The sequence below is a fragment of the Cyprinus carpio genome, chromosome B11 (genome assembly GCF_018340385.1).
Source record: "Cyprinus carpio isolate SPL01 chromosome B11, ASM1834038v1, whole genome shotgun sequence".
NCBI lineage: Eukaryota > Metazoa > Chordata > Actinopteri > Cypriniformes > Cyprinidae > Cyprinus > Cyprinus carpio.
The window spans coordinates 9,964,687-9,978,017 of NC_056607.1; the positions used below are offsets into that span (position 1 = coordinate 9,964,687).

The 13,331-nt window shown below is 37.3% G+C and overlaps 2 protein-coding genes across 3 annotated transcripts in view; both read right to left on the bottom strand.

Annotated features, from left to right (window-relative positions):
• Positions 1–2,347: 2,347 nt before the first annotated feature.
• LOC122138886 (caveolin-2-like) lies at positions 2,348–6,953 on the bottom strand. Its single transcript, XM_042733850.1, has 3 exons — positions 6,237–6,953; positions 4,505–4,692; positions 2,348–3,401 (listed from the first exon to the last, which is right to left on the bottom strand). Exons 1-3 carry the CDS (start codon positions 6,453–6,455, stop codon positions 3,251–3,253), a joined length of 558 nt encoding a protein of 185 aa, XP_042589784.1. The 5' UTR covers positions 6,456–6,953; the 3' UTR covers positions 2,348–3,250.
• A 1,203-nt stretch (positions 6,954–8,156) lies between these two features.
• Positions 8,157–13,331, bottom strand: part of si:ch211-213o11.11 (probable G-protein coupled receptor) — a 5,419-nt gene continuing 244 nt past the window's right edge. Inside the window, exons 1-2 of one of the 2 annotated variants that reach the window (XM_042733851.1) lie at positions 13,294–13,331; positions 8,157–11,402 (exon numbers count right to left, since the gene is read on the bottom strand). The exon at positions 13,294–13,331 is cut by the window's right edge and continues 244 nt beyond it. In XM_042733851.1, the coding sequence (XP_042589785.1) occupies positions 9,990–11,300 (1,311 nt within the window). In that variant the 5' untranslated portion in view covers positions 11,301–11,402; positions 13,294–13,331 and the 3' untranslated portion in view covers positions 8,157–9,989. Of the gene's footprint in view, positions 11,403–12,002; positions 13,254–13,293 lie in introns of those variants that run through there. The other variant, XM_042733852.1, reaches the window with a different exon arrangement.

The following is a 13,331-nucleotide window of genomic DNA, read 5'->3' on the forward strand; positions in this document are numbered from 1 at the left end:
CATGGTTGCAAAATCTGCTTTATAACTTTTAACTTTTGTTAAATGCAATGTTTTACATACTGACATTTTTAGCCTTTATACATTCTCATGGGATGTGTCTGGCCATGTTTGTGTTTCCCTTTGCCAAGTTACAGACACACCCATTTGATTGCCATCATTTTAAATCCAAGATGCATCTGTACCCTAAGCTGGAGTTGTTTTAGTTGAGGTAAAGGAATAGATCACCCAAAAATGAAAATTCTGTCATCATTTACATGATTTATTTTACGATGGGAAGCACATGGCATTATAGGGAAAGATCCCCCAAAAATGAAAATTTGATGTTTATCTGCTTACCCCCAGGGCATCCAAGATGTAGGTGACTTTGTTTCTTCAGTAGAACACAAATGAAGATTTTTAACTCAAACCATTGCAGTCTGTCAGTGATATAATGGAAGTGGATGGGAATCACGGCTTTGAGAGTCAAAAAAACATACACAAACAAAACCGAATTAAACCCTGCAGCTCGTGACGATACACTGATGTGTAAAGACACAAAACGATTGGTCTGTTCAAGAAACTGAACAGTATTTATAGCGTTTTTTACCTCTGATTTTTTTTGAAATCAATGTACTGACTTGAGTGTGTATTTTCTATTTTTGTGGCGTGTGGCGTGTTTTTTTTTTTTTTTTTTTTTGGGGGGTATCAGACTTATAAGTGCATTACCACCACCTATCTCTCAAGTGGACTATTGACACTCCTATTTGAGATTGTAGATAGAGTGTCAATAGGGCTTGGGCGTCGTGACGTCATTACTTGGCGTGGCCGCCATGCTGATGGCCTCCTTTACTGCTACTCGGACTACTGCGCAGTGTTTAGACATACTCCCTCTCAGCCGTGTGTCTTAATTTGATTAATTAAAAATCTATTTCAACCATGGTAAAACCGTTGCTGTATTGTGGGGTGTAATATCGCAACACATAATCGCCCTTTGAAAAAAAAATGGATTAACTTGCCACTGCTTTCCTGCTTGGAGGCGCGACCACGGAGACCAAGTGAGGTATAATATCTGAATATTAATTTATATAGCTTAAGTAAAACACTGAAAATAAGGGAAATTTCCTGGGCTACTCATCCAAAAAAAAACGGAAAATTTCTACATTCATCATTCTGTTGCTGTCCCTCTGCTGACAGCAAAAATTCGTACTACAAAACTGCTGCATTAACTAAGCGAGATTGTGAAGCTATGTCTAACGTGACTTTGCTTACATTGGTGTGAAATCGTGCTCTCACAACAACCACGCTGTTATCTTAAAAAGGCCAATATCACGCTAAGGTTGCTTTCAAGTAACGTTAAGCAAAACGATGGTTTGAAAATATCTGTTTTGCTGGAAGGGCAACTGTGTAACAACAGCACAGAGACTGACAGGTCCGATGGAAGGGCTAACGGGATATTTTACAGGAAAATACTACAACGGGAAGACAGCGGGGAAAAAAGAGCTCAAATACATGAGAACCCCGGAAAAAACGGGAGGGTTGACAGCTACTAACTAAACTTTTGAAACACATAAGTTAGTTAAAAGTACATGTGATTGGTTGTTAGCACTAACGGTTACTAAACTAGCAGCTAGGCGGAGTGCAGTTTACCTTTGTCCGGATTACTGTATACTGTTTGCCGGCTTTATGATCTGCAGCTCCTTAACCCATCCATTTGTGAACTGCACATGAGACTCCAATGACTTGTAGCTTCGGAACTGTTCTGAAGTGTAGGCGCTCACAAAACAAACAAGGTAGCCGAAGATATCTGTAATGCAAAAGTGCGGCAGCAACTCGTCGTCGGTGCTCCACTCTTTGTTGGGATTTTCATATTGATCCAAACCGTTAATAGTGCCGGTTTTGTCCACATACCGATCCCTGGCATCCCTACTTAGCGTATCCCTGTAAATCCCACAACCTTTTCGCGATTTTAACATATTTTTTCTTTCTCCCAACTCTGTTTCTTCTCGTTCGACTTGCTGTAAGTTTACATTCACGACGCCATCAACATGGCCGCCACGTCCCAGAATGCAACGCGGCGCCCAAGCCCTATGGTCCATTTGAGAGATAGGTGGTGAATGAACGCACACAGGACAGTTTGGACATTGCGATGAAAATCAGAGGTAAAAAAACGGTATAAAGACCGTTCTGTTTCTTGCACAGACCAATTGTTTTGTGTCTTTATACATCAATGTATTGCCACGAGCCGCAGGGTTTAATTCGGTTTTGTTTGTGTATGTTTTTTTGACTCTCAAAGCCGTGATTCCCATCCACTTCCATTAAATGATTGCCAGACTGCAACGGTTTGTATTAAAAATCTTGGTTTGTGTTCTACTGAAGAAACAAAGTCACCTACATCTTGGATGCCCTGGGGGTAAGCAGATAAACATCAAGTTTTCATTTTTGGGTGATCTATCCCTTTAAGGAGATCTGATCTCCCTAACACTAGGGTGCGCTAGAATGGAGATAATCAGGCTACAGCAGATTGATTGTTTAGGTGGAGGGCCTTACATAACTGTACCAATTGTTACTATTATTTTGGTGGCCTCATATTAGCATATGAAGAGTGAGGCATTCAATTATTTTTCAAATGAAAGAGCTTCGAGAATACTTCAAAGAATACACAATGTGTCCTCAATGTAATGCAAACAAGGTCATCAAAACACACAACCGATAGTGATAGCAGTATGTTTTACCATAATCATTAGCCAAAAGATAGTATAGTTCGACCCGAACCAGCTGCAGACACATTTTTTGACACCTTCAGTGGGAAATGAAGAAATTAATCAACAAAAAGAAAACATTGACAAAGCCTGTACAAAACACACAGGGTTAGTTCTTTGAAAATGGAAAATTCTGTCATTATTTACACACCCTCATGTCATTGCAAACCTGTGAGATGGTATTTCTTACATCAAACAATAAAAGGAGATATAAAAACTCTGTAAAAGGAGTCCACATTTGTGTCACAAGGGTTTTGAACAACAAGAGGGTGAGTAAATAATGAAAGAATCATCATTTTTTGGGCGAACTGTCCCTTTAAAAATACTTTCATACTGAAGCAAACTTCATGCATTTCCAAATATCCTTTGGCAGTGAGTTGACTTTCATTACGCTTAGCATTTGGGCATGGTCCCCCTTGACATACACCAGGAGTCAGATGGCCACGCATCTGCCCAAAAGTTCAATGTGAATATCCGTGTGAATCGTTTCAACAGATTCCAGAGAATGTTTCTCATTCCCGTGTGAGAATGACACTGATCCCACTGCAGCACTTGGCTACACTTTGGAAAAACGGTAGGATGATTATGTCTAAAACGCTGCTCCATAAAGTTTGCAACCACTCGGTGTTTATCAAGACAACCTGCACACATGGCGTAAAGAACCTGAAACCGAGAAAAAGGTGAAAGCTTAGCATTTCTTAACTTAAAACATTCGGGTAAAAATGTATGGAAGCTGTTTCTGTCACTGACTTTAAAAAAGCAATTTTTGTTCTCAGAATTGCAAGATATAAACTCACAATTTTGAGAATAAAAGTCAGAATTGTGAGTTGTTTTTTTCTCTCAATTGACCATATGCAAAGATCCACCCCCATTAGTTACTGTTGCGATGTCCGACAAGCAATACCGCTCTCACGCCACACATCATGTCACACATCATAATACATCGTGGATCAAAGACAGCGCGGGTTACTTTAGGTACGAAACAAAGTCTCAGCTTTAAAATTTTGTCATTTTTTAAGAAATTCAAACAGTTTTGTGGCACTAATGTGTCGTGAAAGATCGCTGTAGTGCCTCAGTTCAAGCGGCACGTGAACCGATCGTCTCTTTCTCTTTGCTAGTTATAGCATGAAATAAACATGAATGAACATCAGAACATATTTTATTTCAATGGAAAGACGTCAATACACACAGATTTTCAAGTTCAAGTACAACAACGATAATCTACTCTCCTGTCTGATTTGTTTTTCGGACAAAAATGGCAGATTCTGCATTATGATTGGTCAGATCGCCTGTCAATCAAACTACCTGCTAAGGGTCAATTGTGAGTTTATATCAAGCAATACTTTATAACTCGAAACTGCCAGTTTGTCACGCAATTCTAAGAAAAGTCAGAACTTTGAGTTTCTATCTCACAATTCTGACTTTATAGCTCACAGCTGCGAGTGTGTAACAGGTGATATAGAGAGTTTATATCTCACAATTCTAAAAAAAAGTCAGAATTGCAAGATGTAAGCTCACCACTGCAAGAAAAAGTCAGAATTGTGAGATAAAAAGTTGCTATTACCTTTTTAAAAAAATTATTCAGTGGCGGAAATGGGCTTCCATAAAAATGTCTACTTTTTAACTACTACTAAATATGCCAAGGTCATGATGGGTTCAGTTCCCAGGGAATGTGTAAACTTATAAAAATGCATACCATTAATGCAATGTAAGTAACTCTCGATAAAAGCATAACTGCAATGTAAATTCAGAGGATCTACTCATACCAGATGTGAACAAAGCTGAGGACAGCGAAGAGAATCCCAGCGAGGAGGGACACTGGAACTGCCAGCAGAGCCGTGATGATACGGTAAAACCAGACCCTGGACACCTCAAAAAGAGCGTGACTCCAGATCCACACCCGATCCCCACTGCGCACAGACACCGGTTCTGCTATCACATCCTCAAAACTAACCTGTCGGAAGAGAACATCAGGAAATTAGCATCTTCAGTTCAGTTCATCTACTTTAAAATGAAAACGTCCCTTTATAGCTAATCAAGTCACTTGACACTTTACTGAAAAATCCCCCTGGGCAGCTATTTTTCATTTATGCAAGTATAGTAAGTATGAACACTGAGTAGCCTTTACATTAACAGGGTAAAATTAAGCTGGTGAAGGTAGTATTGGCTAAGCTAATTTTGTTTCACCAACATACATTACATCAACAATGAACCTGACAACAGTAGTCATTAATCATGAATAAATTAGATTTTTACATTTAAGGGTATGATTTTACATTTTTGTATGATATTGAATAGTGAAAAGCTAAAGACTAAACTAACATTGGCTAATTTTCACTGACACACATAAAGTCACCAATGGACCTTACATAACATGGTCATTAATGAGAAATTAGCTAATGCACATACATATGATCTAAGCTGATTGGTTGCTTTAAATGAAAGGCGGGACTTCCATGTCTACAGCTGCAGCTGCATTACTGAGTGTATTTGCATTTCTCTGTGATTGTTCCCCTCTCTCTGTTTGTGGTATTTCACTGTATTTGGTATGTATCTTAAACTCTTAAGTGAAGTATTTTAAAATGTAAACTGCAATTAGCAACTTAGTATTAGCACTGGTTCATAACATAAACAATGCTACAGTAGCCCTATAAAGCTACTGAAAGTCTGTAATAGTTGTGTAATTTGTCTTGTCAGCTCATTTAAGAGGCAGTTGCTATTATTGTCCACGTCAGTGTAGATATTCACACGTGTTCTTCTAATCCATCTCCTGCTACCAGCTGTGGTTGTCTACAATGTCAAGACATTGTCCTTACTTTGGAATAGAGTGGATTCTATTTCCAATAGATTTTGGAAATATGATTGATCAAAATCCGTTGCTGCAAAAAAAAAAAAAAAAAAAAAAACTAAAAAGTCTTGTTTTGGGGAAAATGTATCAAACTTAAGCGTGAAAGGTAAGAAAAATAAGCTTTTCTTTTTTTAAAATTATTTTTTTTCCATTGAAATATTTTGCCTTGTTTTAGGCACAAAATGTTGATACATTTTTCAGAAAACAAAATATAATATCTGAAGTCATTTTGTTTCTTAAATCTTTTTTTAATCAATCACAATTATTCAATTATTTGATTTTATTCTTAAACAATATCAATAGGGTAAGAAAAAAAAATCCTTGTTTTCCATTTGAATTAAAGTTTTTTTTTATTACCCCATTAACAGATATTGTTCTTGTTTAAAACATAAACTCACTTAATTTTGATATTCTTTCCTTTTCAAAACAAAATGTTATATCTTAAGTCATTTTGTTCTTGTTTTAAGCATAAACGTACTTAATTCTAATTTAATTTAGTTTTTTATTTATTAATAATTAAATATATATAAAACACAACCACTCACACACACACACACACTAACACACACACATTACACGTTTACATAATACATGTGTGTGTCTTGTGAATATATACAAAATTGACATATTTTGTTCCTGGTAGTTTGTACCTTAAGACACTCATTTATTTGTCTTGGGTCCCGTTCATTGATCAGAGGCCTGGTGTCACTCTGTGTAGAGATCACATCTTCTTCCTCCTCTTCCTCCAGGACAGTTTCCAGCTGTGCCTTCCATGTCTGTTGTTCCTGGTCGTCCTCTCCATCCCCTGCATCCCTCAGGCCGATCTCAGTTTCCCTTGCGTCCATACTCCGCATCATGGTGCCATTCATCAATATGAAGGTTGTAAGGTCACAAAGCGGCTCATCGATGGCATCAAAACACGCATAAACAGTTCTTACACATACACACTGTGAATGCAGAGCTAAAGTGCAGTCTTGAAGCTGAAACAGGGATATGGGATATATTAGGAAAGTGACCGTGCCCTAATAGGCATTCCCAAACAGGCCCCTATGGGAAGATGCCAGCCCCCACTGATACATCTGCTATAAATAACCCATTAGTGACCGCTGAAATGCAGACTGCTGGTAACCTTAGAAGAGTGCTTAAAAGAACCAGTGGATCAAGAATATTTAACAGAATGGAAGGATTTATTTTGAGGACTGATTGGGATTTAGTAATACATCAGTGTATAGTGTTTGTTTGTAAATTTGGTCAAATATTCTAACATAAACCCTTTGGACATTATTTCTGAATGATTATGTGCAAAATACCAAGAGAAACCATTCACTTTTGTTATTTGGCATTTGTTTGATTCCTTTAAGGCCATCTTTATTGTAAAGGTTGCCAAAATATTAATTTGAAAGACAAAAGAAAAATCTATTTTTGGAAAATGGACCAAATGTATTTAATATTAATAATGATATTGTTTAATATAAAATACTATAACTCATGGGCATCTAAAAAAATAAAAAATAAATAAAATTGCAATCTAATTTTCATTTAGTTTAACTTGTCATAACTAAAAGAGAAGACAGACTAAATAAATCTTTAAAATGCTTTTAAAATGAAAATTCACAATATCATTAAAAAACTATAATAGTATCACAATTCTATTTATAGTCCAACACTCATAGCAGATAAAAAATACATAATACAATTTAAAATCTATCACTCTATCACTACCACCATAATTCATACTATTATTAATATTGTATACATTTGTATTGCTTTTAAGAAAACAGAAATTGTTGTAAGCAACACTTGCTGCCAGGCTAATGAGTTGTGAGTGGTTGCCAGGGTGTTCTGGTTGGTGTTACGGTGTTGGTGCTGTAAGGAGCACTTCAAATAACAGCCTTTTAATAAATCCACAGGAGAAACTCAGAGAAAACACAGCACAACCAACATGAAACATAAGCAATACAGGACAAAGGAACTAAGGAGAACATGGGACTTAAATGAATGGAAACAAACAAGATAAACACAGGTGGAACCGAATGAACTATTAATTATGAATGAAACTATTGTTTTATTCTGGAAAGCTCTCATATTAATCTCCATCATTGTTTAATCTCACAGTTTGTGGCATTTTTTCTAGTTCACCTTTGCTCACTGTGGCTGTCTTGTGGATTGTGAGGTCTGATCAATGCCTTTTAAAAACGTTATTTTGGCAGCCACCCTAGTTTAGTTTGCTTTATCCGTTAAGTCTAATCTGCATTCAAATCTCCCCATTAGAATTAAAAAACATGGCCCAAAATATATAATTACAGGGAACACTTTCAGATGATAGACTGAGAGCTGAACTGATAGTATATCTGAAATGCACAGAATTCAGAAAATCATCTTTCCTCCTGTTAAAATGTGTTGCTTTGCACCAATACTGTGAAACAGCTGTCCTCTGGCAGATTTACTATATTATATAATCCTATGTACTTGGCCTAAGTCACAGGATTTTCATAAACATGCAGAGTTTAACAGGGGTAATGCTTCAAAAATGGAGTATAGATTAATTAAATTTTGGTTTTGGTTTGGTATTTTTTTTTTTAAATGTTTTGATTTTTCCTGACCCCAAATTTTGGTATAGCAGGTAAACACTATTAGTTACTGATTAATATGTTGCCCATTCTTTATTGTACTTCATTGTTTAGTGACTAATTAGCCTGAATGAAAATGTACATCTGAAATAAACAAAACAAGAAAATCAGTTGTACATATGTACAGTACCATCCTCCACATAAATACACAAATACAGCTCTATCCATCGCCATAAAAACAAAAACAGTAATGGACACATTGTATAAATAAAGCAAGCACAAATAAAAACAGTGTGATGTAATGGGTGGCTCCATATAGCACACCATTCAATCAGCACAATGAACTGTAAATGCAACACAACTGAACATATGCTGCATTGAACTGAATCCGTATATGTCAAGCTTTCTGTGACTATAGTGTCTTCATTGAACAACGAAACAATTTGTCTTTGTTACTTCAGCCCATGTGTGATATTTACAGTTTTACAGTAGAAAAGAAATACAGCAGATAGCTGAGGTCATCCTTTGCATTACAAATAATAGAAATAAATAAGTAGAAATTGGTTCAAAACACTTTTTATAAGTTCTTTTTTGTATGAAGGTTTGTAAAGATTTTGGTCATTACGTTACTTAATTTTTTAAATAAATTAAATTAAATAGTGCAGTAGAAATACAGTAATACAACAGAATAAATTATCATTTCTGTAGTGCTTTTTATACATATTAATGTAAATACTGGTTTAGCCTGATTACATTAAAAGTTTAGGCAACAAATATTTAATTTCAGTTCATAATGTCATTAAAAAAATCAGCTCTGTGTTTGTAAACATGTGGGCAGAGTCACCCCTAGAAAGAGTTGTGATTGGATGAAGGCATTTGTTGTTCACTGGTTGTCACTGTGTTGCCAGTCACAGTGAGGCCGCCCTCTTTAAAGTCTATGTAGCATCAAAACATCAAAACCTACCCTGTTTGTTTTCTTAATGCACATGCAAGATCTTATTGTGAACAATTTTTTATAGTGTGTGTATGTGTATATATATATATATATATATATAAACATAAACATGCAGTGCTTACTTTTTTCCCATAAGTTGAAAAATGTTATAGTGCTAATTTTTTTTGTTAAATATTGTATTTTTCCTTAATAACCAGACACAAATAATTTACTTACACTAGCTTTTTAAATAGTTTTACTTCAGTCTGTTATAATAATTATGTAAATATTTAGAGGCCCACTTTAACTTTAACTCTGACTCTTATTTTGAAATGTTTATGCTGTAATATTGTACATATTACAATATAAACACCATAAAGTAAACACTGTCAATCTGTCAACAGTAAATCATGGCATTCATAGACTGCAAATTGTTTTGAACTGAGCAACAGCACTGCATTACTGCATGTGCAACACTTCATTAATCAAATCATAGCCTTTAATAATCACATTAGGCTACATCATGACTCCTGTTAAATTTAAGACCATTTAAAATGATCATTTGTTATACCATTTAAAATATCATGACCTAAAATTTTATAAAACTGATTTTTTAAAGGACCCGCATTCATGCACACACACATACATGTTTCTAAATATATTTTACAGTTGCCACACAGCTATTTTTAGCTGCAAATGTGAGTGAAATGCTCTCACTGTTGAGCCATGAATTAATTATACACGATAAGATCAATAGAATGCATTTAGAAAATAGAGTGAAATTTAATTTCAAAGATAAAAAAGGCTAAAATAATAATTTATAATAAAACTCCAACTCTATTACAAAAAAAGAGAATGATTTAGACTCAAAAATTAATAGTCTGAATATTTCGTTTAGTTTAGGTGATCTCTTCAGGTATTTGCCCAGGTATCCTAAAACTAGTCTGCTCCAGTGTGCTTCTCGGTGTAGCCATGTGATAACTGCATCTAACTCCGTCCCTGTCGCCACTCCTGCGCAAGAAATGAAAAAAGTCTTCATGTCCCGAACGTTCGTGGCACGACGCTGAGGGCCGCACTGGTCTGCCGGCCGATCGGCAACAAAAGAGCATCTTACACAGCTCCTCCCTAATCTGACGGTTGAGCAGACCATAAAAAAAAGGGTTTACTGCGAACGTTGAATACGCCAGCCATGTGACCGGTCCCTCAGCTTCTTCTGAGGTACTATGGGAGAATCCCAGTGACAAATGCAGGTGGAAGGCGAAGTAAGGCAGCCAGCAGAGCAGAAACTGACCCACAATGATGGCTAAAGTTAGAGCCGCTTTCCCACCAACCAACGTTCTCCTTTTCCTGCGAGGGACTTGATTTCTGCGGACGCTCGTGCTGGTGGTGATGATCGTTGTCTGGCTGTTGACAGAATCAGACCGACGCTTCGGATGAGCGGTCGCCATCGTCCAGCTTGGGATTGGCCCTCTTTCCCGTGCAGCCGTGTGGGCGACTTTATACACATTCCCATAGACGGCGATAATAATAGCAGCTGGAACACAGAAGCAAAGAGTGCAGAATAAAATAGCAAATACTCTTCGGTGTCCACTGTGGCTCCAGTGGAGAGAGCAATGGGTGGCGGCAATGGAGCTTCTACTTCCATAACTGGGCCACCCAAAGACGGTAGCAAGTCCTAGCAAAGTAGACGCCACCCAGACGAATCCCATCACGGCTGCGGATAACCAAGGAGTCATTTTAGCCTCGTACCTCATGGGATGCACAATGTAGAAGTAGCGTTCGATGCTAATCACAGTAACCGTAAAGATAGAGGCAGATATGAGAAAGGCATTGAGGAAAATGTACAACCTGCATTCAAGTACAGAAAAGACGATGCCGGCGAAGAAGGGTGAGCCACAGACGATGCCGAGCGGCATCAGCAGAGCGGCGCATAGCAAATCCACGATGCAGAGATGACATACCAAACTGAACTTGCGGAGATGTGGCACTTTCACCACTACGGCAAGCACTCCGCTATTGGCCAAGAGCGCGATTGCATTAAGAGTCACCATTACCACGAGGCCTGACATGTCTCGTAAACGTGATTGCGGGTTGGACATGCTCCCTAACTGCATGCTGGGAGCCAGATGCATAGGGTGGCCATGACTCAATGTCTCATTAAGTTCAGTTTCGTTATGCTGTGCTGGCGGAGGTAATCCAGATGCCTCCATTGTTTACAGTGTGGTTCACCAAACACAAAGCAGAAATGCAGGCTTCTCCATCTTTCATCAGTCAGGAATGGGGACTCATTGTCTGGAGGCCAAAGGTCAGCACTGTTGAATGTATGAAATGATATGCAAAAATTAGTATAACTACAGTACAGATGAACACATGCACAAGAACACGTTGCCAAATTGAAAGCTGCATTAAAGGATTAGTTAATTTCCAGAGTAAAATTTCCTGATAATTTACTCACCCACATGTCATCCATTATATTAATGTCTTTCATTCTTCAGGAATGAAAATGAAAAATGACAAGCTATGACAGTGTGCAGGATTTTTTGTATTTAGTCCAAGTTTTTCAAAAAATCAACTATGTTCAGACTCTTAAAATACAATACAATACTACAGCAGTACTATGGTATACTGTGTCAGATGGCATTGTATTTAATACTTCAAATATGGTGAAAAATACCATGGTATTACCATCATGCCAGTATCCAAAAACATGATATTACCATTTATAAAAGCACATTTTGTGAGGGCAGGTTTTAGTAACATTTCTAAATCAACAGGCTATTAGTGTAACATGTCCAGTGCATTGTTGTGATTTTTTTGTGGACATGCGTGGGTAAACATTGAGAAAGCGGGGAAGGCTTGATCAGTTCGAATTATTCATGGTGCTCTATTCATGGTGCTCGTGGTGCTCTAACCTTTTGAAGCGGAGTATAATGAGCTGACTTGTTTGGCTGCAGCTGCTGGGGTTTCTCTGGCATTAGCGTTAGCGTGAGCTCACTGTCCCCTGCACAGCACTACAATGCACTCACGCCACAGACGTCATAATACACACATAATCACTCTCACACAGCCACACACATCATCGCACTGATGTCATTTGTTGGAGAGTCACTGTAAACCCTACAGTGTCTCGAATAATTCCACAGTGTTGTTTAAAAAACTTTTTAAACTGGTCAGCCATGATTTATTACGACCTCCACCAGTCATGTCATTATACAATGCCAATAATCCTAATCTCTAATCTTCTATAGTCACAGTTCATCAGCACATGTCCATAGGGGCTAGAAAATGAATGCGGAGTAATTTGGCATGAAAATGCACAGCGGCTGTATTACATCACCACTATTACAGCTGCACAGAATGTTCTAGCGTGTTTTAGGTTAATCAGTTTGTTTATTGGTAATGCCTTGACCTCGCACTACCTCCGTTTTCAGAGCAAAAAATAACTTCAGAGGAGGTTTCTGGGTGAAAAGTGGTTGGAAATTACGGCAAAGCAACAAATAACACCTCTAGAGTCCCCATCCCCCTGATTCAGATACACAGCTCTGGTAAATCAGTGACTTCCACTTTTAATCCATGTGGCATGTTTTTTTTTTTTAGCCAGTAATCTCTCTGCTCAGCCCAGATTGTCTGGTCATCTAATAAACAGATGTGCAGGTTTTAGGTTTTGGATTATGAAAGAGGTGTCCTGCTTTCATTATACTGTTGAACTAAGCAAAACACACACAAGTGGGTACAATCCCCTGTGCACTTAAATTCAGCTAGATGCGTTATTGCAAATTAAATGTGAAAGGTTAACAAAATAGTTACATTGTTTGTGGTTTTAAGTGAAGTGACGTGACATACAGCCAAGTATGGTGACCCATACTCAGAATTCGTGCTCTGCATTTAACCAATCCAAAGTGCACACACACAGCAGTGAACACACACACACTAATAACTAGCATTTATGTGTAATTTATCATCATTAAAAAATTGCTACAGTTCTCCAGTGTATATTGTTAAAATATACAATTATTTGTTTTACTGAGAAATTATTTGTACTTTAAACAATTTGGACTAAAAATGATGGGAAAACGCTTACATTTTCACGGTAATAAACTAAATGTTTCAAACAAAAACAGCAAACATACTATGCCACAGAATTTAGGTTCTTTAAAGAACAAATTAAAATACAACTTAAAATAAGACAATAAAATATCTCACCTGATGTTTGTCAACTAAGTCTGCACAAGCATCATTTA